Raw genomic sequence first — 27,675 nt, forward strand, 5'->3', positions numbered from 1 at the left:
TTATGGCTTTACATCAAGTCTATTTAATAATTGTCTGTTAAAACATGTGCCCACGTCACAAAACACTTTAAAAAACCCCAGGTATTTTAAAATGTATAATACAATAATGCAAAAATATGCCTAAATATGTATCTAATGCAAAAAAATAAACCATTTAATAACATCTCCTCTCAAATGTCCCCTTGCTCTTCAACACCTTAAAAACAAAACCAAAAAAGCAAAGAGCTTAGTAAACAAACCAGAGTTCAACACAAATGAACAGACAAAAGCAGTGCAAAGACACGGAAGAACGGAGAGGCATCCAATCCAGCTTCCCATTCCCCTGGATTACACCACAACTGCGGTGCCGCTTGTCCTATGCCAGTTTAGTTTTAGTTATAAAAAGTCAGCCTGGTGTTCAAGCTCTAAGAGGCTGCTTGTGGCACTCATTTTCCACATGAGCAAAACCAAGTTAATGATAATCCAACTGAGCACCTTTTAAACCCCCTTAAACAGGGGTGAATTTCATCCTAGGTAAATATTTAATGTCCTGTGTACTCCTGCCAAGCACAGAGATCCTGTCCAACAAACAAGACAGACTAAAGTCTGCCTGGACAACTGTGGTTGGAGAGAGCCTTCCGCTGTTTCACAGTTAAGTGTGTAGTCATCTCTTCTTTCTGCGTTCCCCAGGAACTGCAAAGGCGGCTCTGGTCTTACAATTTCAGTAAGTCCAACATCTTGTATGGGTAACACTGCAATTTCACAGGTAATTGGGCTCCTAAGTTATTTCGGAAGACTAGGTCTGAATGTCTGAGTTAAGTGAGACACTTCTGTTGCAAGAGAAAATGCTGATCCAGTTCTTATTTGGAAGCGTTCAGGTGATTGATGGATATCCTTTATCTTGCTAGAGTTAACTGCCCTCAGAGTACGGCTGGCTGTATGTGCAGTACAGCTCTTGTTTGCAAAAGCAATCTGAGGAAGTTTCAGTATTGCTTCCTATAGGAAAGGTGGCAGGAATCAAAGTGCTATTTAGGAAAAACTGCTTATAAGGCACTGGTGCAGCAAGGTTTGTGACGACCATGGTTTTATGATTCCTATTTTCCAGCTGTTTCAAAGTAAGTCTATTAAATCAACCATAAATAGCAATAATAATAACAATAATAATAATAAAAAAAACAACATTAGAAAAGTTCCAAACCAATCAACTTGGCATTGAAACTTAATTTATGACAGTCCCATTTCAGTGCACACATTAGCTCCTGCATGTTTTTTTCAGCTCATTGTTGGCTCATGCTCATCCTATATACAAAAGTCCCCCCCCAAAGTAATGATGGGCTGAATATCTTCTACAAACAAGATATTTTTGGAGGACATCATATAATTACACATTAAGCTAACAGATGATGGACAGGAATACAGGAACATATATTTGCTTGCTCACTGTACGTATCTATTTAAAGCTTTAAAATAATAGGAGGGTACATAAAATATATATTTAATTCACAAAGTAAACCAGCCCTTGACATCTGCTGTTTTGCAGGGCTATGCATTTCTTCTATCAAAATTCCACACATCTCTGGAACTATCTCTGTGCCAGTTCCTCTTCATAGGCAATCGTCAATTCAAGGTAAATTAGTTCTTCATGTATAGGCAGCAGAAGCAGCAAAAGCTCAGCCTCTAGTCATCACTGTCGCTCCCGGACTCACTCAACTGCAAGTCGTTTCCTATGGAAAACAAAACCCAACAGAACACAACAAGTTAGTAAGTGTTAATTCACAAACCAAAGGACAGTCACATTTACACGGGAAGATTGAAATAACATGATACATGAACACAAACATCATCTGTCATTTAATGGAACTCCATGCCCAAGAACATTAAGAACTTCATGGGGCTAATACACGGTGGGATTCAGGCCAGACAGAGTGTCCTTGGCTCCACAGCCATCAAAGTTGCTCTGTGGTGGTAGAACAGCACTCCCCATGCTATTCCACATGCATTCCACAGCCTCCACCAGACAAACTCCTGTATATGGAGTTGCTGGGACAAGGCACTGGGGAATTCCCTGGCTTTCTCAGCCCTTTTAAAATAGATTTTTTGTTTTAAGACCATTTGGGTAGCCAAGGCAAGGCCCCTCCTTGTCAATAAAGCGAAAGGAATGTTAAAGCCATCACAGCTCAAGGCTATCGGCTGAACTAAGCTGACACATGCTGTGATGGGGAGGGCCCCCCTCCAAAGTGCAAAGAGGGATTAGACAAAAGGCAGCCAGGATATGGACCAAACCTACAACCTCAGACCTTGTTCTGCAGAACACTTGTGATTTGATGAGGCAGAGGGGATAAAAGGAGGCAGAATCATGTTTGTGTTCTGGTAACTACACCAAGCTCTTCCAGCATTCTCCCACTGCCCTGCCCCAAACAGCTGCTAAGCAGCTATGCAATGGCTATGCCTGTATTTCTTCATTTCCTCTTCTCTTTTATTAAACAAGAACTTCGGTTCCATCTACGCCTGTAGATGGTGGTCACCAGTGATTTGAATGCTCAAGGACATATTAATCCTTGGCAAAAGGATCTGAAATCCAAAGACAAATATCATTGCCTGAAAAAAGGAGCAAAACCCTTGTTTTGTCCAGTTCCCAAATCCTGGAGTCAGAGGCTTCTTGACATTCAATAACCTCTGCAGCACTGTTGTCATGGCCCAGGAGAAGCAGGGAAGAGGCAGCTCACAATCAGAAACAGAGAAATGGGAGTGTCTTTATGACTTTGTTGAACTTTGGATTTCACTTAGATATTCATTACTGACAGGAAGACCAACAGGCCTCTCCAGTTTTCCAGCAGGCCTTTGCAGTATTGTCTGTATAATATACTTGTCTTCTTGAAGCTGGAAACCCTACATTTATCTGTACTTAAGCTCCACCAATTTCTTATGTATGGGTGCCAAGAGACGTATGCAAATATGCCTCAGGAGGAATTCAGAGCTATTTATGATAGTTAAGTTCTAGTTTCTTGTAAATACAGTATTTTAACTCCACTACATTAAAATCTACCTGATCCAGCATAAGGAAAGAGCAATAGAGATGTACACCACCTCCCCTGCGAGAGTCTCATGGGACAAAACTACGTTTTAAAAATGGTTTTTTTTGACACTTTTTAAAGGGTGAAGGTGAGTCTGTAGTGACTCAATGCTTGCAAACTCCACAGATGTAATATTTTAACCAAATACATGTCACTTTAAATTTCCCTTCAAAATGTGGTATGAAAATTTGTCAGATCAACACAGGCAGAATAAAGTAAACACTTGGGCAAAGCAATGCAGCTAATAATGAAGACCACAGAGACTGTGCCACAGGACAGCCTTGTGTCATTCACGACTCTTTACAGACCTCTAACTGACATTTGTGCCAATTTATTTATGTCTAATCTGTGGTTTCACATTGAAGTAATTCCCATTCTCTGGTGCGCCAGATCCTCCCACTCATTCCTCCTGGATGCCTGAATCAAGGCTCAGCATGGTCAATGGGGGCCATTGCACTGATGCCCACAGACTTGAGACCAAACTGAAGCCATCTCCACACCTTCAGACAGGTCTTGGCCCTCTGTCCAGTAAAGCTGCCCACATATTTCAGCCAGCACAACTCCCTGGGATTCCTATTTGGCAAACTGCACTTCATGGAGTTACCTAACATGCTAAGAAAATGAGTGCTCTCAGGCAGCTTCCCACAGTAATAAGACACAAGCCTTTACTTACTGAGTGTGTTCATGAGCTGATTACTTCCTTGTGACCTGCTGGTGCCATTAGCAATAGCATTCCTGTTGTTATATTGCTGGTGTGGTGGCTGGGAAGGGGAAACATGTGCTGGCTCTTCCCCCTCACTGCTGGAGCTTTCATCTTCACTCCCAGCTGAGCTTTCTGAATCCGATGAGCTGCTTCCACTGCTGCTGCTCATCTGCTCAATAATTTCAACTTCTGCCCTCAGCTCTGAAATAAAGGAACATTCATCTGGTTGAAACCATGAATAGGGCCCCACAGAATTCTGGCAAATGCAACAGTTTTGTCAAGTGCAATCTATCGCATCAAAATATCTTACATGAAGAGGAGGAAGGAATAACAGAATTCCCCAAAACTCTTTTACTTAGTTGTTGTAGCTGAATTTAAAGAAGCAACAGCACAGGTCAGGATCAAAAAACCTTCACTTCCACTATTATTATTTATATACTTTACACTCCTGAAAGCACCTTCTGCTTAATTTTTTTTTGATGGATTATATGCTCTACATACATAGTAAGGACATTTTTTGATTGAGTTTTACAGGCCAACAGCCAGCCCCTTTTTAAAAAGCATTTAGAGGTGGAATAACCTAATTGTTAGCTATCAGTGACGTTCAAGCTTTTGGAAAACACAGAAAGCTGGGAGGGATGGACACAGGCACGTGATCACAACAGATACTTTCCTGACTTCAGACATGCATGAAACCGCTCCAGCACAAAGTCACACGTCTCATTTTAAACAAACTTCAGAAGCAGATGGATGACATCAGATAACTTTGCAGTGGGGCAGATGAGAATATTCCCATGTTAGGGAGTGGCAATAATACCTTAACCTGTTATGGAGCTTACAAGTAGTCAGGGAGATACAGAGACTGCCCTGAAACTGGGAAGGCAGTCAAGTCAGACACACCCCACTTCACAGTTTCCAGTGCAAAGAAACACTGGAATACCATGACAGTACCGTGACAGTTGCATCAGCAATAGCCAGGTTTGGCTGAGCAACTGCTTACTAAACAGCTATTAAGGTAAGTCACCCCAAATCATACCATATTGTTAAATTTTGTAATAATTTTAAGTGGCCTAAACACTATTAGAGGACAATTCGTATGTGTCCACCTGAAGTCAAGCATCTAATGACTCAGTTCACCTTAGGTAGGTTTCCATTAGAGAGCACATATGTTAAGCATAGGATGTGAAACCCTCAAAATACAGGCTTTTGTTGTGCTAGTAGTTCTATACCCACAGAGTTAAAATTCAGCACTTGTCTTGGAGAAGTCACAGGCTAAAGGGACAAGAATGAAAGAAGAGAAAGATGAGATATTATCATCTCTACCTGACAAATGGAGAACTGATGCCAGCAGTAATTCACCTTAGGTCAGATGTGTCTCAAAGCAAGATGAATCCCAGCTTCTCAGCCTGGGACATCTTTCTTGTGTATGGCATAGCCAGATCCCATAAAATGAGTCTTTCTTTTATGTAAAAATGGCACAGTTTTAATGCTTCTTATCTCCTGCCCCTGCAGGAATAAGTTTGAGCAAGTAGAACTCTTTCCTTTTTTAATAAGGCACATTTTCCTTGAGCTGCTTAACATTACAGAGTAACAGCTAAGTTTTCAGCCTCCACATTATCTGCTGGAGAGATTTTCTCTAGCTCAGCAAGCATTGGTTTGAGAAATTAAGTTTCCTTTTGCCAGTTTTAAACCCACTATTTTTCAATTTCAATGTTCAGAGCTCAATTTCAAATGCTGCAGTTATACTGAAACAGAGGCAAGGAAGGCATATTGAAAGGGAACAATCATATGACTAGCTCCAGCTAGGTATTAAGGATAGTGGGGTTATCCCTTCAAATTTCTTCCTAAATCTAGATCCCTGGCTAGACTGCCTGTACTCTCTGTACTTTATTAGTATGCCACGTAAAACTGATTCTTTCATCGTGAAGACATAGTTAAGAGACCACTGGAAGAGGAAGGAAGAATATATGATTAGGCCAGCAGAAGATATTACTTTGTACTGTCATGTCTTTTTCCCTTATTCCCTCCCAACATTGCATTGCAGGCTTTAAGAATCCATTTCATGCCTCAACTCCTCGAGAGGCAAATGAGCACTTGTAAGTCACTGTTCTCAGCCTACCCATATCAAGGACTTCAAATTCAAATGTTCCCAGTGTTCAAGGCTAAGAAATTAACAGGGGAAAGCTAAAAAGGTAAACTGGAATAAGGGTTCTTTCACTTCAAAATGTCCAGATTTAAAATTATTTTCCCTAGCTTAATGACATAAAATTTCCACATGCTTTTAGTGATGGAGTTGTCTGCTGTTACAGTGATAATAATACATTATTAGAAATATCCTAGATTATACCAAGCACTATCACATACAGACCACAGTTCCTATTGCAGAAAGATTTGGTAATCAAGTCTAATAAAGGACAAATGTCTCAGAAGTAATGCTTATAGTTAGTCTATGGCTGAAATGGAGGGGCTTTGGCACATGGGCTGAGAACACAGCAGCCCAGAAAGCACCATATAAAATAGTGTGAAGAAGGTGAAGCAATCTAAGAGCCATTGGTGATGAAAGGGAACAGATGCAACAAGAAATGCACTCCAGAGAACTAGGAAAAAAAAATCTAAATAAGAAGTTCAAACTCGATACAGCAGGCAAAAAGATAACTGAAGGAAGAAAGGTGATGGTCTGACGAATGGGAAAGGAAGATTAGCCTGGCTAATTTTAAACAGAGCTAGAGATTACTGTCCGATTGAAAAGTGAGGGTTTCCTGCAGAAAACTAAGAGCCCATGAAAGAGGTTTGGTTATGAGGAGAGAAAGGGAGAGTGCTTTGGAAGAAGTGGTAAGGCTCACTATGCTGAATACAGGCAGGAAAAGCAAAACAGCACCAGCGTCACATACTTCAAGGACTGGGAAGGTAAGGGTGTTATCAGTGACTGGGCACTGGTGGAAACTCGGTCCAAGCCCATCTTCAAGACAGCTTTTGCCTTACAGGCTGTCAGCTTCCCCTCAGGTCTCTCTTGTCTCTTAATTCCTTAAGCCCAGAATTCTAAAGATGTTGTCTGTGTAGACGAGAAAAAGTCAAGATTTTCACTAACGTTATGGTGGCTGCTGCATTGCTAAATATCTGCTAGGCAGAACTCCAGCAGGATCACTAAGGAAGTCTGTTCAAAACCCTCTTGTGTCACTCTGTCAAAGATGGTGGGTAGGCCAATGATGACACCAAAGCTCTACAGAAGAACTACATCTGTTTTAGAACTGTCTGATGTTGCTTTTTCCTATTTGCTTGTTATACTTAGAGCAGTTATAGGTAACTGAAGCCCTGGCTAAACATTTCCTTGCAGTGCCTCCAATTAAAATAGGTGTGTGTGTGTATGTGTACATATGTGCTAAGCTGAACAAGAAGAGTCAGGCTTTTCCTAGATCTTTCCTAGACCAACACTATTAGGGGAGCCTTAGCTTTTGCACATTTCATGTTACAACTGCAGGCTTTCTTTGAAGGAAACAAAAGGGCTTACTGTTTTATACTGGCTGTCAATGAGGTTTTTAGAGTAAAAACTTCAAGGTCAGAAATCATTACACAAACAGAACAGCCTTTCTCAACAGGAATGTCTTCTGTATATATTCAGTATCAAATGGCATAATTTCTTTCCATAATCATTTCTAAGTGTTCTTACTACTTAAGAACCAATAATAGGTTCTTGATTCCAATAGGCTCTGCCAAATTTTTAACTAAAGCTCTAACCTTGGGCTGCAAGAATGCCAAGGACTTTTGGAAATAAAGTCATTCAGCTTTAGGGAGGATAAGGTTGGATGCCTATAGCAGAAAGCTTACTGTTAATAATGGTATGCAAAGTGGAGAGAAATCAGCTTAACACTGGCACTTTGTGCATGTGGAGCTGGCAGCTAGAACAGGCAGTATTTTACACTGAGGTGCAAAAAATTTGATTGAGATGTCCTTGGGAGACAAACACAGTGCTAGGGCATAATCCCTGCCATCTACAGCTGCATTTAGGTAAACAAGATCTGCTCAGACTTTTAAGCACTGAATTTACAGTCCCCCAAACCAGAAATGTTTCTGTGGGTTTTATTTTCCCCTCTTTTTTTTCCTTCAGACCACTATAAAATGGTCATTGCAGAAAAAAAACAACAAACCTAGAACCAAATACAAATTGAAATTTAACCTCTCCCTCATTCTGACTGTGTAATTCACAGCAAAATCAGGTATCACACCAGTATGAAAGGAAGGACATGAGCAAAGAAAGCAGACCCAGCCCACAGCGAAACACTGAGACAAAGCGTCGCTGGGGCATGAGACTGAGTTGACTCAGTCATCTCTTCAAGGTACCTTAACAGAAGTAGAGCAACTATATGGCAGATGTGATCAAAGCTACAGAGGAGTGGCTGTGGTAAAGGAGAAGCTGCAGGGCTCTTCACTCTCTCATCCCTCCCCTATTAGCATTACTTGGCATGCCACAAGCTCCAGGTCTTGTGATGGGAACACAGCTACCCAGCCCTTCCATCCCACTGACAAATGGCTCCAAACTTACTCAGTGTAGGAATAACTTTCGTCCAAGTTACTTGACTGCATAGCTAGGCCTTGGCTTTAGTTGTTGTTGTTGCCTAAGACACCCATTCAACTCGTCTAGCACTCAGCTACAGGTTTCTGAATTTATGCTTATTTTGTCTTCTTTTAAGAACAGAGGAATAGCCTGGAAGACAGAAAATTATCTAGAAAGAGGAAGTTCTCTCATGCCAGAGAAGACTGCAGTATAAATATTTGTGCTGGCAGAATAGTATAAATAATTCACTAAGATGCCTTAAAATGAGATATAAAGATGACAAACCAGCTGTCAAGTAACATCTTCTAATATCTGAACATTCTAATGCTTTTATAAATTGCACAGTTACAGTTTTTATTATAAAGAATAAAAAAAAAACCAACCCAACCAAAACTCAGGAAACTACAAACCCTTCTTTACCTCTCTTAATGTCATCCAGCTGAGGCTCAGGTGAGGGGTTATCCTTCAAAGGAGAAGTCTTAGGTCCAACTGCTGGCTTGGCTAGGGCTCTGAACTGAGAAGGAAGCTGAGATGCTCGGGCAGACTGTTGCTCTATTCGGGCTTGGATCTTGCTGCTACCTTCCACTCTGAAAAAACAACCGGAGACATTCAATGGTACTATGTGACTATATTCGGCTTTTTTCAATGTCCTTGAATTAATTCATCATCTGTACAAATCTGTTTTGTAAAAACAAACAGTGAATTACAGCTTTCTGCATGCAACACTTGCCTTCAGGGACAAATAAGCATATACAGCTACACTGCAGCGCTTACAAAATGAATTTTCAAATCCAGATGTGGTTCAGCGGTGCCAAATTTGCTGCTCTAACAACAATGAAGACTTTAATTTCATAGGCTCATAGAATGGTTTGAGTTGGAAGGGACCTTAAAGATGATCTAGTAAATTAGTATTTTTGTTTTATCTAGGAATCTGTATCGAGTAATTTAGCAATTAGTATTTGTATTTTTTAAAAAAGAAGTAATCATAGTAATTTAAAGTAAGTACATCATGAAATAGATTCACTCATAACAAATCCCTGCTTAAAATCGCAGCAAAAGAACCAATTTTCTTACTTGCAATTAAATCATCTCAGACTGAACTCTCTTAGAGGTCAATCTGACTAGAACACTCGTTTTTACTGCTAAATACAGCATGTAAGCATTTAATTCCTGGTTTTCATTCATTTGCTATTATCGCTTAAAAACAGTTTAAGCTGTTCCTTAGTAGGAAATAGTCTCCACAATAACACTATGCCTAGCTGCTCATTTCAAATCAAGTGCCTCTTCCTCCTACTGCATCAGTGATGTGATTGATACTGTTGGACAGTCAATATCCTTGGCAGAAAACCAAAACAGAACAGAACAGAACAAAACCTACTTATTCAGGTCCCTCTACAGCAAACCATATTGAGATTAAAGCGTGTGGTGTAGTTTATCACATAACACCAAAGGCTTTTGCGGCATGGCTTTATGTAGTGTAGCACAGAAGCAGCTTACGTGAATATTAGAACTTAGTTTCGGTTCTAGGAGGGTTCCAGCTCAGCAGTGTGACACTTTTGTGCCTTTAAGCTAATCCTACTGAGAAACAAGTTGAACTAGGCCATGTGGAATTTCTGGGATTTCACCTAAACTGCTTCTGGTATCTGAACTGGCACATTTAGCACTATCTCACGTATCTCTGTGCTTCACTGAATTGTAGATACAACCTCAAAAATTAAACACAGAAACACTTTTTCATTCACCACTGAAATGCAGCTATTAGATACCACATTTACAATAGAAGTGAGGATTTGGGAATACACTCACCGCATCAAATGAAAGGTAAAAGATTGTTTCCGGTATTAATTAGGCTCTTGGAACTACAAAAGGTTTTATGTAGAACAAGTGCAATTACTCCCCCATTAGTGTCATCTGGATGTTGACACTAAAAACTCTGCTCCCACAGAGTGTCACCAGGTCGTTAAAGATCAAAGTAGCCGTGACAAAAAAGACAGTTCTGATCTGAGAAGTGAATGACTTTGCAAAGAACTTCTCCTCAAAACAGGGATCCCCAATTATTCACTAACTTGCTTCTGCTTGAGAAAAGTGGAAATATTTTTCACCTCACCAGAGCCAAAACTCAGGGGATCCAAACACTCCACTGAGCCTAAGCCCTCCTGCACTTCTTTGCCTTGTTCTGACTTAAGCTTCACCGGACAAAGGCCAGCAGAACTTCAACTGGGAATTCACATCTCGTTTATGATGTGCTCATATCCACTGAACAAGACGAACGCCACGTGGATCAGTTTTCACATCACTGATTCAGGAGTGCTACAGTCCATTTACCTCGAAACCAAGGTGCTCTTGGCTAACTTTCAGCCAACTGCTAATGAGCTTCAACTTGCATTTCTAGTAGTTTTAGCAGCTAAAAGTTTTACATTGCAATAAAGGCATGGGCTTTTTAAAATGCAAAACTTGTAGAATTATTTGAGAGCTTTTCTTCGTGAGACAACTGAATAATTGCCTTCCCTTTAGATTTCAGTAGCCTGTGGTCCAGTGACACTGAAAGAACATAATCCAGAGACTTCAGGTACTTGCCGAGCAGCAAGACTACGAAAAATGTTCCAACTACACACTTCATAGTGTTTGTGCAGCAAAGAAAGAATATTGGGTCAGAGCAGATTTCTGGCCTTAGCAATTCTTCTAGGCAAAATCTCATTAGTATTATTTCTACAGGCCCTGTCCCCTCCCCTCCATCTTCTTCCCCCCTCCCCAGTTGGAGGCTTTAGATTGTGTTCCACTTTATACATCACTGATCCAAAACAGAGATGAGTGTTTCATCTTCCCTAAGAGTGTATTATTAAAGATCATGGCTCCCACGGGAAGCTGTAGGGAACAAACCTGGAAAGTTCAACAATCCTTTTGACAGCCTAGTATTTCTATTGTCTTTTTCAGCTAACTAGAGATTCCTGAAACACATCCCATCCTTCAGCCAGCTTTCAAAGCTTCAAATCATGGCAAGTGTTTGATTGCAACCTATAATTATGTCCTTTCAGCACTGGAGAATTTACAGATTCCTTCCTCTTGAATTTACACTCCTATTCACATTTTCAGGCAAGGTAAATTGACATGTAAAGCACGTAAGGTTTAGTAATTAAACTTCACTACAAAACAAAAGAAAATGCAGTTCTGGTTCAAAAGACAGTCTGAAAAAGAAACTTCAGCAAAAATTACTCCTATCAAGAGCCCTGTCCCCAGGTTTACCTTGTTTTCTTGACTTGAATGCTGCTATTAAGTTTTTCCAGCACGTATTCCCCAGAGTCATGGTTGATAATAAGCACACAGTCCTTCTGATATGGCCTTTTATTTCCTCTAAACACAGTCATCGGTGGAGTTGAACTCTGGTATCAAAGAAAGAGCACACATTTGTTTGGTTATATTCCACTACCCAAAAGTTTATATTCATTTATCTTAGTGATTATATGTGTTGTTCTGACCAAGAGGTTAAGCACTTAGCTCCTACAGAAAATGTTCATTCATGAAATGGGAAAAATAGTTATATGCAGTAGATGAGATGTTTCCTTATAGCAAAAGGATGCCTTTCATCATTTTAAGTGTCTCTGCAGTGACACAACATGTCCTTCATGGTTGCCATTATTTACAGTTACCATTCCCAAAATGATCACTGAATTTGCATAGCTGGCCCTGACAACTGTCATAAATCTTCCTGACATTTCTGCTCTGGAAATCTTGGGTTTGGCTAAGAAATAAAGCTCTAATTATTCATGTAGCAGAACTGTTTCCTAAAGAAATATGTGGTCAGTTGAAAAAGAATTTAAACTGCTTTGTATTTTTTAAAAAGGCACTGTTATTATAGTGGATTACAAGCAACTGTCACTAACTATGTAAGAACAGCTGCCTTCTTCAAAGTCAGATTAACATGTAGATGCCATGCAGTTATGCTGAAATGTCTTCTCGAAAGCAAATGGGTTTTTTTGACACCTTCCAGAAAGTCCCCAAGTCCACACAATGCTGCACAGAGCCATAAAAGCCTAATGGCTTAGACTGAGAAGCAATAAAGATACACTCATGTGGTGGTGGACACTGGTTAACTGATACTGCTGAGATGATGCTCAGCCGTACTGCATCCATTCACAGGATGGCTCACACAATTGGTTCCAGGGTTACAAGCACAGAATCCATGGTCTATCTGCACACAGCAGCATGGACACACATATCATCACTATGTCAGAAAAGGACATACTCAAAGGGGATATAGAGAAATATGTTCTCAGTTGTGAAACTTGGTCAGACTTCTCTGTAATGTATAGCTACTGTAGAAAAGGAATTTAGAAAGAAAATGTTTGTTCATGTGCACATTTGCACATGCTGTAGGAAAGCAACCAAAACTGGGGAGAAAAGTTAAAAACATACTTTTCTATGGATTTTTTCTGAGTAGCAAAAATGAATAATCGTATTTTAACCACTCAGAATGCAATTCCTTTTCTTCATGCTGCTAAAAATAGAATTATGTTTGAATTTAAAATAGGTTTAGAACCGTAAGAGTGAAAAATCTGAATTCCCAACAAAGATACAGTAAATGACAAGAGATATGATTCAGAAAATATGTCTCAAGAAAGTCATGTCTTCAAAGTCACGTTACGTTTTTCAGCACTCCTGCATTTAAGAGAAGAAAGCAACATTTCTGAGAATAAAAAAGCAAACTGAAAGTCAAATCCTGCTTGCTGTTGACAACTAAATCAGGAGATGTACAATGCACAAATTTAAGGAAAATTGATCAAAATTTGCTGCTATCATTCTGCTACCCAGAAGCCTCCTACCTCAGCAAAGAATGATTCTGCCTAAAGAAATAAGCAGAAATGAAACTCTGCTTAAGCAAATGAACAGTTTCATCCTTCTACATAAAATTAAATGCTTAGGTTTTATGTTAGTACCTAAATAACACTGGCTTACAGATTCTGCTGATTACAGGAGAGAAGAAGGTGGTAGGCGAAACAGGTGACATTTAATCAATTTGTTTTCATGCTTCAAGCTTGGGTTTTTTTAAATAAACAGGAATTCTTCACTTCCCCAACCAAAACTGTTTATCAAACACTAAAGCCACTAAATCCACATGTACTTCAAGTTATCCAAGCAGCAAGGGACACCAAAATACCTCCACTGAACAAATTCTTGGGGATATCCTCAGGGACCAGGCAATTTCAAAAACCAACTTAGAATCTGAATGCTATCCAGTTGTTGGGCAACTGGGAACCAAAAGCAGAATCCAAGAAATTCAGTAAATCTTGTCAGGATTAAGTGATCTCAGCACTTCTCACTCTTTTCCAGTATGCTCAGTATTTTCCAGCTTTCTGTCCAGAACACAGGCATCACTTTCCTTGGAACAATACACACAGAATGGCTGCATTCACTGCAGTTAGTTGCCTAAGCCTCCAAAGCATTCAATAAGCTGCTCATACTCATGGGAAGACAATGAAATTAAACTCAACAGTACAGAAATTCTGAAAGGGACATTACAAGCGATCTTGTTCAACACAAAAAAAATGAATGAACAACACAGTTCCAAACCATTCCAAGGTGAATGCCTCTGCTATTAATCGTATTGTTACCTGCTCTCAAACAGCACTGCCATGCTCATCATTTTTAGAGACAAAAACCAGTCTGTGACTTCCTGCAGCACTCAGAGGTGATCAAAAACGTGTAAAAACAGGAGTGGTGGAAAGCAGGCTGAAGCCTCATTCAGAGAGAACTGTCATGGTACCATCACCTACCAAATAAACCCACCAACATGCTAAGACTAAACAATACCAAAAGGATCTAACACACAGCTTCCGAACTGACTGGTGACCCCCTGCTAGCAGCAGACCCATCAATGTCTGTGGGTTCTGGTTTATTGGCTTGACACAGAGCATTAACTCCAGCTAACAAACAAATCCAGTTCAAGCATGCAAGCACTTTGTTTTGGTAAGGAAACCACTGAACCTCCAATTACAAAACAGCTGCACCTATAAACAGTTTAATCACTTCTTTTATTGCCATTTGACAATCATCCTCACACAGTAGATCTTTATGGCATAATTTCAGGAGGAAGTGGATGGGAAACCACTTCAGTGCCACTCACCAGAGCTGATCTCCCCTTGCTTCCACTCATAAAGCTAAAGGCATGGAACTTTCTGTGCTATTTGTATGTCCAAAAAGCCAGCCAAATACCAGGCTGCTTCAAAAGCAGCGCGACCAGCAGGTCAAAGGGGGGGATCCTGCCCCTCTGCTCTGTGCTGGTGAGACCCCTCTCTGTGTGCAGCTCTGGTGTCCTCAACATCACAAGGACATGGAGCTGCTGGAGCAAGTCCAGAGGAGGCCACAAGGGTGATCAGGGGCTGAAGCACCTCCCATACGAAGACAGGCTGAGAACATTGGGGCTGTTCAGCCTGGAGAAGAGAAGCTGCGTGGAGACCTCAGAGCAGCTTCCAGTGTCTGAACGGGGCTACAGAGATGCTGGAGAGGGACTCTGCATCAGGGACTGTAGTGACAGGACAAGGGGTCATGAGTTTAAACTTAAACAGGGGAAGTGCAGTTTGGATGTGAGGAAGAAGTTCTTTACTGTGAGGGTGGTAAGACACTGGCACAGGTTGTCCAAAGAAGTGGTAAATGCTCCATCCCTGGCAGTGTTAAAGGCCAGACTGGACAGGGCTTTGAGCAACCTGGCCTAGTGGAAGGTGTCCCTGCCCACTGCAGGAGGTTGGAAGTGGATGATCTTAAGGTCCTTTCCAACACAAACCATTCTAAGATTCTGTGGTTTGGTAATGGGAAAAATATGCTTACAGGCATACCTGTGACTTCTGAACATCAAACCTTGACTAAAGTCCAAATTACTCTGCCTTTATTCACTAAGCCATTGCACCAAAAAAGGTTAGAAACTAGGCACAGAACTTCAGCTAACAATAGAAGTCTTACAGTCACTCAAGGAAGAGTAGGAAGGAAGAAATTAAAAGTAAAGAGTAGACTACAACCTTACAAATATAACCCTTTACGATTCAATTGTACAATCCTTTCCTAGGGTAACACAGCACAAGTCTGGCTGCTCAATTACTGAACCCGTTTCTATTAACAAAAATGAAAGTGAAAGTAGCATTTATATTAGACTATAGCTACAATGCAAATTTGTTGGAGAGCAAGCAAAGACATAAAACACACTTACCGGAATATGTGGCAGAGTGATTGTGACATCATCTCCTTTACCCACTTGGAGGTCCCCCTCACAAGATGTATCAATCGATGCTGGCTTAAAATCATCTAAAGAGGAAAACAATTGCAATTACATTTCTTAGAGTCTTCAGAAGTGTCATCCTGCCCTGCAAAGAGTTACTGCACATTACTGGGATTATAGGGAATGCTAAAATACATGCTAGTGTTTACAGCAGGGGTGGAATAACACACCAGTACAATGTGTGTGGCTCTGTGCCCCAGTCATATGACAATACCAGACTCTGAACTTCCTCTTTAAAATGGAAACAAGGTTCTAGACCTTGTGTTAGAAGCCCAAAAGCAGACTTCTCCAAACCCCAGGCTTTGAGTGACACTGAATTTTGCAGGCAAGTGTAAAACTGTACCACCTATCTCAGCAGAGTATCAACTTCAAGACTGAGGGCTCTGCATGGCTCTTGCCAATTCCAAACCTGAGGACTAATTTAGTGGTACCAACTAATTAAGTGTTCTTGATATTTCTGTCTATTTAACAGCTATCTTGCCTCCACACTACTTCCTCAAGGCTAGACCTCATTTCTCACTTATGAGATAAAGAAAAAGGTGCTGATCTCACTTTAGCAGGCTCCATGCTAGTCCAAAGTCACTACAGATAGAAAGCATGACTAAGGTGAGACACTACTGGCTTTACACAAACCCTGGTTTTAACTATTTTTGCTGTATTTTAAATGCGAAATGCTTTGTCTCCCAAACAAGGCACTCTGTTTAGTGTATTTATTTGAACTAAGAACATTTTAACCTAAAAGTATTTTCTGCTCGTTACTCTGTTTGCTGATGAGCCATAAAAAAACCCCTCCAAACCCCCTATCAGAACCTGTAATACTCTGACAGAGGATTTAGACAAAGTAAAATAAGATCAGACAGATATAAGCTGGTTTGCTTTGTTTGTTTTTAAAATCAGTTGCCATCCAATTCTAGCATCTCTGGATATGGATATAAGGAGGTGCAATTATATTCACAATCAAGGCTTTTAATTACTGCATTAGTTAAGGAATTAATATCTCAGAACAAATGTAAAAAATAATTCCACTATGAAAAGCACATTTGCAGAAAAGAAAACCCCAAACAAAAAGAAAACTAAAACCAATCAACAAACCTAAAAACCTCAACCCAAAACCAACCACCAAACCCCATCCTGCAATAAATTCTCATTAGGAGGATGTTAACGTCTAATTGCATTTTAGTTTGACAGCACTACAAACAGAATCAGGCACACTTGACTTAACCCTCATGCCTTGACTGCCAGACCAAATCATACTTCACTTAATTTCCACCTAAGCAATCTATTTCTAGCTATTGTTTCCCACCTACTTTATGTGCAAGCTTGCCAAATAAAACAAACCAGCTGCACAAGATCTAGTGTCTTTACCATAAAGAGATCAAGAGTTTCAACAATGCAATCAGCAAAATTGTGATTCTGTGTGTGAAAGTGTGAAAAGTGTGATAGTGATATCAGCAAAATAGAGTTACTCTAAACAAACACTTAACAAACCGTTTTCTTTTGGTTAGCACACTAGATGTATGCGCTTGGCTAATCTTCCTGGATCCAGTGTCCCTCCAAACGTACCCACAGCTCTTCTTCCAGAAGTCAAATGCTTTTAAGATGTGTTTTACAGGGATAATCCAGTTTTCCAGCACAGTATTTCATAAACATTAGGGACTGAAGTGTTTTAAGAAGGCCAAAACAAATTTAGCCTAAGAAAATCCTCTTATTGTAGTTTGCGTGAAAAAGATTACGGGAACGATATAATGCTCAGATCCCAAATAAATCAGTCCAGATTAACAGCTGGAAAAAACAAAACTATAACCAGGAAATGAAGAGATCTCACTTGAAAGTCATGGACTGAAAACACAGCACACAGAAAGGTCTTATGAAACAAAACTGCATTCTTCCAGTTGTAGTCAGAAGAGCGTTGGCTTTGCAACCCCTTAAGAAACTAATTACCAAAGCACTTTCTATTCTAGAAATCCAGTGTATTTCCATCTATATATGTCTTGGGTTCTATTCATAAACTATCAGACAACTTCATTCATTGCATAGATTGGTTACTTTAAGATTTAGAAACAGAGATTTGCTAGCATGTTAGCGCTGGATAATACTGTTCAGTGTTATGTATGAACAGTTCCATGTACCAAACATTGGCATGGTATTCTGTGGAGTGATGTATAACCAGAGGGGTGAAACACACAAAACTTGAGTGCTAATCCATGAGACAGAATTTACTATTGAGCAAACCAGCTCTGCCTCAACCATTGAGTAATAGCTCAAACCAGAAAGCTGCTCTTTCAAGTCACTTTCAGGTGACTAATATCATCAAAATCCTTAGTTGTAGTATATGAACATGGGCCATGAGACGGGGCCTAGGATTATGCATCACAAAGCAAAATATCCTACTGTTAACTGTATAAATTCCCCACCTTAATACAAGCTACTGCAATACAAGTTCACTTACTGTTGGTGATTTACTACTCATTTTAAATCCCGGATTCATTTGGAGGAAGAAAAAGCAATTTCTTCCCAAAGAATTCAAGGGCAGAGAGTGAGCTGCTCTTCCGAACTGTTTTCTATTGAGAAATTAAACCCACCCAGTGCTAAATAGAACATGGAGTAATATCCTGTATCTTTAAAAAAACCCATATATTCATCCAATTATTCAGAATTGCTCAAGACTCCACCTCAGGATTTATCTGACACTTATTGGGCAGTACTGCGAGTGTCTGAGGGACTTCTGCTTGCTTCCCCCATGGCAGCTGCTGGAGCTGGGGCAGCCAGGGACAGGCCTGCTGGGATACATGTTGCCTCATCACCAAAGAGCCAGCTGAAAACCAGACCGTGGGTGTTTTAGCTGCTGACCAGCCCGTGGCCGTTTGTCCTGCAGCTACCGTTTAAAATAACCATCAAGAAAATGACAAGCCATTTCCCCTCATATTCCCTCACCGAGGGAACTCGCTTTATGCTCCCCAACGATTCGCATACACCCCGTTAACAAACTTGCCGAGCTGTTCGCCTGCCCTGGCCTGTCTGTCTCGCTCCCCCCCCCGCCTTCCACCAAGACATCAGGCTTGCCCGCCGGGCTCGGACACCGTTGCAGCCGCGGGGAGGGAAGGCGGGCGCTGAGGGGGGACGGAGCCCTATGGCGGCGGCGGGGGAGCAGCGCTCGGGCAGCGACCCTCTTGGTCGGGGAGGACCGGAGGCCCACGCAGGCTGGCGGGGAGGGGGCGGCCGTTAACCAGCAAGGGACCGCGGCGGGGGAACCTTGGAGAGGATGGCGGGGAGCCGCGCAGGTGCTGCGGGGCCTCCCGGAGGGAAGGGGTGAGAGGAGCGGGGGTTCACCGGCAGGAGGGACCGCGCCGGCGGAGCACGGGGGAGGCACCAGAGGGACGGGTGGTGGGGAGCGGGAGGACGGAGACGGGGTGGTGCTCACAGCGGATGGTGTGGAAGAAGGCCTTGGGCCGCCGCTCGAAGCTCTCGCCCAGCTGCAGCGGGTGCTCCTCTTTGTCCAGCAGCGAGTTCGCCGAGCCGTTCATGGCCCCGGTTCCGTCCCCTTCTTGCCCAGCCGGTCCCTTCCTCTCCTCCGTGCGCTGCCGCCCGGTGCCCTTCCGGGAGCCGAGTGCAGCCGGGAAACTGCTCCGGGGCTGGCGGCGGCGGCGGATACAGCGAGGTGAGGCGAGGCGAGGCGAGGCGGGACGCTGGGCCGACAGGGTCCCTTGGGCCGAGAAGAGCCGCTGTCCCCGCGGAGGGGATGCAGGCCCTGCAGGGGTGTTCCTGAGAGGAGAGGTGGGAGCCTGGCGCTCCACGCCCTCGGGAGGGAGGGTAGGACAGGGTAAGGGTAGGGTAGGGTAGCGCAGGGCTGTGTTGGGGGTCCCTTCCTGACGGGGTATTCCTCGAGGGATGCGGGGTCGGATGCAGTCCCTCTGTTTTCTAGCTGTTGCCTGGAAACCGGCTTCCTTGTGAGGGCAGCGGGGCTATTGTTTGTTTGCGTTCTCGGGGCTGCATTAAACACCTTGAAAACGCCCTTTAGCCTAAGCACAGGCTGTTAAAAATGCGTTTATCATCGTGCTAACGGCCTGCCTCAGCGTTTTCTGAGCGTGAAAAGAGCTCGGTTTGCTTTTCTCTCCAAGCTTGTCCTATGGAGAGATACAAACGTTGACCTATAGCGGACATTAAACTGTTATTTGGGAGATACGCTGTTCTCGAGAAGACTTCCTTTCAGGGGAACCTTTTCTCTGCAACCTTTTCCTGTTGTGTTTGAAGGAAAACGAGGGTGCCCGCTCCAGTGAAGCTGCACAAAATGTTGACAGTTCTTTATTTCATTTGCACACGTTTGTGTTTCATGTTTGTATTTGTATCATGTAAGATTTTATTTATTTATTGCATTATAGGGTATTGAGGTTTTTTTTCTCATTTCCTTTTTGGCAAAATGACACCAGTGCCCGGTCCTAGGCACTGACATACGTGAGCAGTGTGTGTTGGCTGCTTGGGTTCCTTGGGAGTTACTGGGTAATGCAGTATTTAATTCACATGCACAGATGTGCATGTCTGTGGCAAGGCAGGGGTCAGCACTAGTTTAACACCAGAGATAAAATTTGGGTCCTTTCCCAGCCTATGTAGAACTCTTCGTTGCTCCATTTTTGTTAACTTCTGACAATGAACCCAGCTGTGGTTGTGAAAAGCGGTGTGGATCCGCAGGAGGAGGCAGTGGATTTGCTCTCTTGTTCAGGTGACGTGGTGATTTATAAGTGCCAATGTTGTCTCCAGTGTTTTCTCACAGAGGTGAGAGCAGGACGAAGAGATGTGAACATGAATACAGTTTGTTTCGTAACTGCAATGGGACTTGCAGTGTTACCTGTTATTATTTTTATGAGATGCTCTAACTGGGGTTAACAAGAAACAAAGCCCTTGCTTTCCTTTCAGAGTCAGTTTAGTGAAAATAAGCTTAGAGCTGCACCATCTTTGTCTTGTTAAGTAGTTTTCTAGAATGCAGAGGGAAGCCCATCAGTTTCTTCCTTTGACATTAGTGGGATGTCAAATGCAGTTCTTAGTTTGGATGGAGGACTTTGGAAATTAATTGAAATCTGGAGACACTACAGTCCAGCATATAGGATAGATTGTAAAATTGTAACAAGTTCACACTGTTACTATTTCTCTTTTCTTCTGCTTCTAGATCCTACCAAAGTTAAGTGATGGAAACATACACTAAAGAAAGAAAATCACCCTTGGGTGTTTGACATTCATATTTGTCTGAAAGAGTCTAGGATGTTCCAAGAAAACACATCAGACAATTGCATAAATGCAATAACATCTACTGAAGATGGTGCTTTCCAAAAAAGCAGCCATAGTGCAAGAATCCTTAGCCCAGAAGAAGCTGAGAAGTTGGCGAAAGATCAGGTTTTAGTGTCCGAGTTCAAACAACTAAAACTAGAGAAAGAGGCACAGAAGAACTGGGATTTATTTTACAAGAGAAACAGCACCAACTTCTTCAAAGACAGACATTGGACAACAAGAGAGTTTGAAGAGTTAAAAGCCTGTCGGGAGGTGAGATCTATACACTTCCTCCTTAAAGATGGGATTGATTGTTTCCAAATGATTTAATAATACTTAGAACAAAGCCATTAGGGTAAGACCTGTCACATGTTAAGTTTGCAGTGCCCTGTGTACTTTCTCTTAATATCAAAGATACCTCCTGAGAATCAGATGCATCAGTTTGGTTTCAGTTTATAATTGACCCATGCTGGATACTAAGAACAAAATCTGGAAGGTTGTGTGCTAAATAGACAACTTGTCTTTCTCTGATGTGACATCACAGATGCAAGCTGGTGCACTTCAGAACACTACTTGAAAGAAAAGCATCCGGAATTACAAGCTAGCCGCAAAGCACAGTTAAGGGGATAGCTGATGTTCATTATAGCTCAATGAAATGCAAGACAGAAATCATACAACAATCTGTTTGTTGCTTAAAGGCTAGATGACTATAGAAATACGTTAATATATTCTAAAAAGATTTGTAATTTTGCTGAAATCAAGATTTCTGTTTTGCAATGTCAGATTATCAAATGGACGCCTACTTTGGTTTCTGAATCAATGGTAATTAAAATTGATTATAGCTTGTAAAATGCTGATTGAGCAGTTTCTCTGCTCTTATAATGAGGAAAACAAAAATTATGTGCTTTCCTTTGGATTTATTTCTCCCCAGTTTGCAGATCAGAAACTGACCATTCTGGAAGCAGGCTGTGGGGTTGGGAACTGCTTATTTCCACTCTTAGAAGAAGACCTGAATATTTTTGCATATGCCTGTGATTTCTCTCCTAGAGCTGTTGAGTATGTGAAGGTTGGTGTGATATTTGGAACTTCCTTTAGAGTGTCTTTATAAGCTTCTGGGATTGCACATACCTGGAATGACAGACTTCTCTTGCCTTCCTTTTTGTAAAAAAGGTAGAATAGCTTGTACAGAAAAACAGAGACTGATCCATTTCAGTGGATCCCAGATGCAAGAAGCTGAATCTTTGCTCAAGACCTGTTTTTTTAGCATCAAATTGCAGCATTATAGTAATGCATGTATATTGCTTGAAGGATTTGCGAAGACTATGGTTTTTGGGAAAACTACTATGTCTTTGCTGACTGTGCAGTACAAGCAAAATTTGATTGTGGTGGAAGCTTGCCCTTGATTTTGTGGTGCTATGAAAGTCACTGTTGAGGAAATTTGAAGCCTGATGAGAAATAGGTATGTTTCTACTTATTCATAGGTAGGTAGTACTCCAATCCAAAGTTAAGTTTCCCAGCAAGACTGGTGGGGACTTTGAGCTTTAAAAGTCCTTTGGTTTATTTAGTTTGTAATCACAGGTAAATTTCAATATATCTGTTATTTGAAATCATTCTCTTGTGGTACATTTGTGACTAAGAGCCACAAGACACATACTGCATGTCTCATGGGAAAGATGGGAAGAAATATGCAGAACAAACAGGAGAGGAGAGCAGCCCCCTGGGTTGCCACAGCTGCACTGCAAAATTGGGTTGGGCTGAATATATACCCTGGGCTTTGGATGACTTGGTGGTAACTGCTCTGCAAGTCTTGCTGAAGTTCTTTCTTGTCAAGACCAGATTTCCTTTTAACCAGCAAAATCATGGGTTAGAGCAGCCCAGGTGCAGGTTATGTGACATGAGCTGTTTACAGTCTGCTTGTAGCTCAAGAGCTGTACTTTGATCACTTTATATTACTAAAATCAGTTTAATAATATTTCTGTATTGTTAAAGAGTAGAAGCAGCAGTAAAACAGAAGTGTTAAGTTTTCTGAGTTGCCTTAGCATGTGTTCCTTCTCAAGTTCCTGAGAACAGACTCCTCTACTAGTTGTAGTTTCACTACTGTAGTAGGCAGCAAGGAATTTCTGATTGCGTTAGTCACGTGTTGGAAGTGAATGTGCTTTTGCCACCATGTTTTGTGCTGCTCTACTGATGAGTTTCTTCTTTTCTTGTCTACTGAGAAGTTTACTTTTTTTTGCAAGAACAGATGCTGCTCATTTTCCATGAAAGTATACTCTTTTCGCTTCCCTAGAAAAATGCCTTGTACAGTAATGAAAGATGTAAAGTGTTCCAGTGTGATCTTACCAAAGATGATCTTCTAGAAAATATACCAGCAGATTCTGTGGATGTTGTCACACTTATATTTGTGCTTTCTGCCATTCATCCTGACAAAATGCATCTTGTCTTGAGGAACATTTACAAGGTAAAACCGGCTGATTTTACAGCCTTTAAAGCACTTTTCTTCTTTTTAGCCTGAAAGTACAGTTTTCTTCTGAGAAAATAACCCCTCTTGTAATGGTGATCTTTAATATTATATTTAATGGATGTATTTAAGTTAGTTCACCTAGTATATGGGACTACAATATGTTTTACAAGGGTTCTTTTTCCTCTCTCGGTACTGTGAATTTATTTGGATTCTGGCTGGCCTAGTGTGTGCCATCAACATAACAAAGATATTTTGCCTGTGTTTAAAAGAGCAAAAAGCTTATTCAGCTAATCAGCACCTGAACAGATCTCTTAAGCTATTTGTAGTCTACTGTTCATGAGGAAACCTATTTAAGAGCAGACAATCCAGTTTATATGCAACTTTTTGTTGCAGAGGGAATGAATTGAGTATATATAAAACTTCTTGTACTGAATGTGTTAGGATACCTTTTCTTAGTTGTATGTGTGTGTGTCTGTATATGCAAGTATATATATATATGGCTAAATCCATTTATCTTATTAAAGCCTATATGTATTATGTTACAGGTATTAAAACCAGGCAAGTGTGTGTTGTTCAGAGACTATGGACTGTACGATCATGCAATGCTCAGGTTTAAATCTGGCAGCAAACTTGGAGAAAACTTTTATGTTAGACAAGATGGGACAAGGTCTTTTTTTTTTACTGAAGGTAAGAGATGCTGTAGAGTGCTTTGTTTTCTGTGAATCTTCTGTTTAAACTTGCTTCAGGGAGTTGCCAACATGTCCTTGGCAGTAACTGTTAAATGGCGGTGTATTTCATTTGCCATCCTTTTGGGGAGGAGGAGGTTATCAAGACTGGCAGGACTTTTTGGAGCAGTTTCTTGCTTAACAAGCTTTTTGTGTGTGCCTTAAGGCATTAAAGCTTTTTGTATGTGCTATAATGTGCCAAGAGAAGCAGTTTCTGACTGCAGAATTTTGTTCGGATTTGTTACCAAAGGGAAGAAGACCAGTGTTCAGTAGCAGAACTGACCATCTTCAAGAAGCAACTAAATAATTATCTTAGCATTGGTTTTGTTGTTGGGATTTTTGTTGCAAGACTATTCCTGGTGTGTAAGATGAGATCTACTGAAGAAGTCAGTGACTTATAAAGCAGAACCATGACTACAGCACTGAGAAACTAGTGAACAAATCCTGCTGAGATAGCACTGACTAGCTGGGGTCACTCTGTCTTCTATTTTCTTTTGGTTTGTTATTTGTTTTTTTTTTAGTGTAGATATGCAAAACCATTTCCATGTGATACAGTATTTAAACAGGTTTTCTTTCAGAGCTCATAATGATTTAGGAAGGAAGGGAATTATTGCAGTTTGCTGGTGGGGAATTTGAAGGACAAAGACATGAAGGAATTTGCATAGTCTCACAATGAGTTGGGCTTACAGCTCATCTTCTAACTCCCAATTCCTCATGCTAACTTCAGTGACTTCCCCCATCAGTTATAGGACATTGTGTATGTAGTAAGAGCTATGTGTTTATTTCTGTGGGGCTCCTTGTTCTTCATATAAAGTAAAATATAGGCACTGAATAGACCGATTTGGAGTGAAGTAAATATTATTCATATTTTATGACACAAGGCGTTACCTAATTGCTCCTGATATATAAAACCCATTAACCTTATCTGAGCTCTCTCTATTCTCTATAGGACAATGATGAAATCTAAGATAATGCTGGCTGTGCAACAGCTTCATTGAAGCATTTCTAGAACTATGAAGTGATTTTTAGTTCTGTTTAAACAGTTAGCTTTTACAAAGAGAATTGATGCTAAAGGGAACGAGACTGACCTGGCTATGGAATTTTAAATCACATTTTTATAGTGTTAGAATTGTTTCCGAATGAGAAATTCCTTGCATGCTTGCTTTGGGGAAAGAATTGAGGTAGGGAGAAGAAAGAAGAAGGAAGGAGGAAAGAGAGAATTTCTCTTGCATTGTTCATGTTAGCAATTGTTTTGCTTTGGGCTGGTCTGTGACTGTCTCATGGACCACCTCTGCTCCCATTTTTAATCATGATCTCCTTCATCTCACTAATTTTCATATAAATATTGCTTAATGCTTGAGAATCCTTTTGTTACTGGAAACGTGACTCCTGTCATTTCTGACCAGTTTGCAACCCATGCTGTTTTTCATTTGTTTAGCACTACACTGGTCCATACACCAAGTGATTGCTGCCTGGGAGGATTTGAATAATGCCTATTTATTAATGTGCCTTGTCTCAGATAACACCGAACTTCTTCCATGGAAAAAACAATTCCATTCTTCCACTGTTTGAAAGATTATTATATTTGTAGAGGAAAGCATGGTTGTAATTTTGTGTTATAGAGTATGTGCAATTTCCTCACAATGAGATTTGAATAGATCCACAATTAAGTGCTGTTTGCTTATATTTCATCAATGTGGGTCCTCCACTTTATATGAGCGACCTGTTTACAGCCCGTGCATGTGGCTTCATGTGTCTTAGGTTGTTACAAGCCTGCAGTACCACCACTTTTGTAAGCTGTTTTGCTTGGGTTGATGTTTCTAAAGGAGATCTGTATTGATTTTTACTCAGCAGTCTGCCTGCATGAAGTCTGAAGGCCTGATTTTCATGCTGTAACACATAAGAACATACGCTTATATAAATGCTGACTAGTATTTTAAAAATAGCTTAAACATAATATTTCATCTTGTTTTTTTAAATTCTTTTCCAGAATTCTTGTCTGAGCTTTTCAAGGCTGAGGGATATGAGCAAGTGGTCAATGAATACGTGCGACGAGAAACTGTCAATAGGAAAGAAGACTTGTGTGTTCCCAGAGTTTTTCTTCAAAGCAAATTTCAAAAGCCTTTCAATCAGACAAGCTCTTGCTGATTAGCAACAGCATTGCTTGTTTGAGATGGAAGCTGGCACATAGATTTTCCTTGTGTGTGCTCATCTTTCTGGTAAACCAGAAATGACTGCATCAAATACCTCTTGTTGGTTTACATCCTCAGGTATGACATATGAATGCTATTTCTAATTCAAATCTAAGATGGTTTAGTGATGCAGTATCTGTATTCCTGCTTCTGAAGTAAATCCTGTGCAGCATTGGCAGATGATCAGGTAGAGCACACTAAATAGGGTTAATTTTAAGCACTAGTTTACATGAGTTATTATAATTGTTATTTCCATTTTTATTAAAAATATTTTTTAAATAAGTATCCTGTGTCTCGTATCACTTTACAGGGGTTTTCTGGCCTGTTACAGTGTTTCTTCTGCTTTCAGTACTTGTAGGACTTTGGGCTATAATGTCTCAGATACAGGAATGAAACTCAGTGAGTGGTATAATGTAAGCTGCTTTCATATTTTAATAATAGTACCTTTTTAATGTGCTCAGCATTTAGATATGTAAACAAATGTTTATACCCTAAATAAGATCCTAATTTATCTGATTTCATGCTTGACGCAAGTTGTTAGAGGATCAGGTTGTCTTTATCCCTAATTAATTGCAGACGTTTTACGTTGGATGAGCAGAAATAGTTGAAGTTTTGCAAGTGAGTTTCCCATTTGAAACAGAAATTGGTGAATCAGAAGTCCTTTCTTTTATATCAGTCATAGTCTGTTGCTTCTTTCGTGAGCAAGGGTCTTAATTCTTTTGCATCACTCCTGGGGAAGGTGTTGGTCTTTGCTATTCCTATTGCAAAAAGCCACTGTATTGACACTATAGCTCATAGCCTGCCATAGATTTAACTGCCTTTCCCTTCAACAGCCCTCATGCTTTACACTGCAGAACCTCTTTGTTCTTGGGAGATGCAATCATAAAGCCATGTCTGGATTTTTAACCTGCATTTTGAACGGCTGCTCTTCAGCAGAGGAAGCTCAGAAGCATCCAGTCACTTGTGCAAGAGGCTGCGCTGATCTTGTGTAGTGTACACAAGTTGCAACAAGGGAAATTCCAATGAAATACTAAGGGGTTTGTTGGGGTCTTTTAATAATTTTTCCGTGTGTAACGGGAGGTCAGACACTGCGACAGGGCCCAGAGAGATCATGGAACCTTTGTCTTTGGAAATACTTGGATATAAACTGGGCACAGCCTTGAGCAACCTGTGGCTTTATTTCAGGGCGGCCCTATTCTGAGTAGGGATTTCATCGCTTGCAGTACACATTAGTATATGATTGATTGACTCAGGCTGTCATTGCACTGGACCTGTGTGTTGTTGGACGACCCAGTCATACACATCTGACGTGAACCAGAGATGAGTATTTGCCTCTGTTTATGACAAACTAGCCGTAGGATGCGATGTTTTTTTTCATCACTCCTAACGCTGGCACTGTATGCATGGAGGGAAAGAAGAACTTTTCCAGCATACAGCCTAATGTTACAAAGTCAACCAGGGTT

At 40.9% G+C, this 27,675-nt stretch overlaps 3 protein-coding genes across 4 annotated transcripts in view; 2 read left to right on the plus strand and 1 right to left on the minus strand.

The window, feature by feature from the left end:
* EAF1 (ELL associated factor 1) lies at positions 1-19,128 on the minus strand. Its single transcript, XM_057431616.1, has 6 exons — positions 18,997-19,128; positions 15,507-15,601; positions 11,552-11,688; positions 8,729-8,895; positions 3,727-3,957; positions 1-1,703 (listed from the first exon to the last, which is right to left on the minus strand). Exons 1-6 carry the CDS (start codon positions 19,097-19,099, stop codon positions 1,657-1,659), a joined length of 780 nt encoding a protein of 259 aa, XP_057287599.1. The 5' UTR covers positions 19,100-19,128; the 3' UTR covers positions 1-1,656.
* SH3BP5 (SH3 domain binding protein 5) overlaps positions 1-27,675 on the plus strand; it is a 163,320-nt gene that overhangs the window by 65,332 nt on the left and 70,313 nt on the right. The window lies entirely within an intron of this gene.
* METTL6 (methyltransferase 6, tRNA N3-cytidine) lies at positions 19,119-26,497 on the plus strand. Its single transcript, XM_057431613.1, has 6 exons — positions 19,119-19,233; positions 20,737-21,107; positions 21,766-21,900; positions 23,122-23,292; positions 23,841-23,982; positions 26,011-26,497. The coding sequence occupies exons 2-6, from the start codon at positions 20,829-20,831 to the stop codon at positions 26,166-26,168; spliced, it is 885 nt and encodes a 294-aa protein (XP_057287596.1). The 5' UTR covers positions 19,119-19,233; positions 20,737-20,828; the 3' UTR covers positions 26,169-26,497.

This window comes from Pezoporus wallicus, unplaced genomic scaffold, assembly GCF_028554395.1.
Source record: "Pezoporus wallicus isolate ANWC-B61680 ecotype Strahan unplaced genomic scaffold, APGP_CSIRO_Pwel_v1 scaffold_11491, whole genome shotgun sequence".
NCBI lineage: Eukaryota > Metazoa > Chordata > Aves > Psittaciformes > Psittacidae > Pezoporus > Pezoporus wallicus.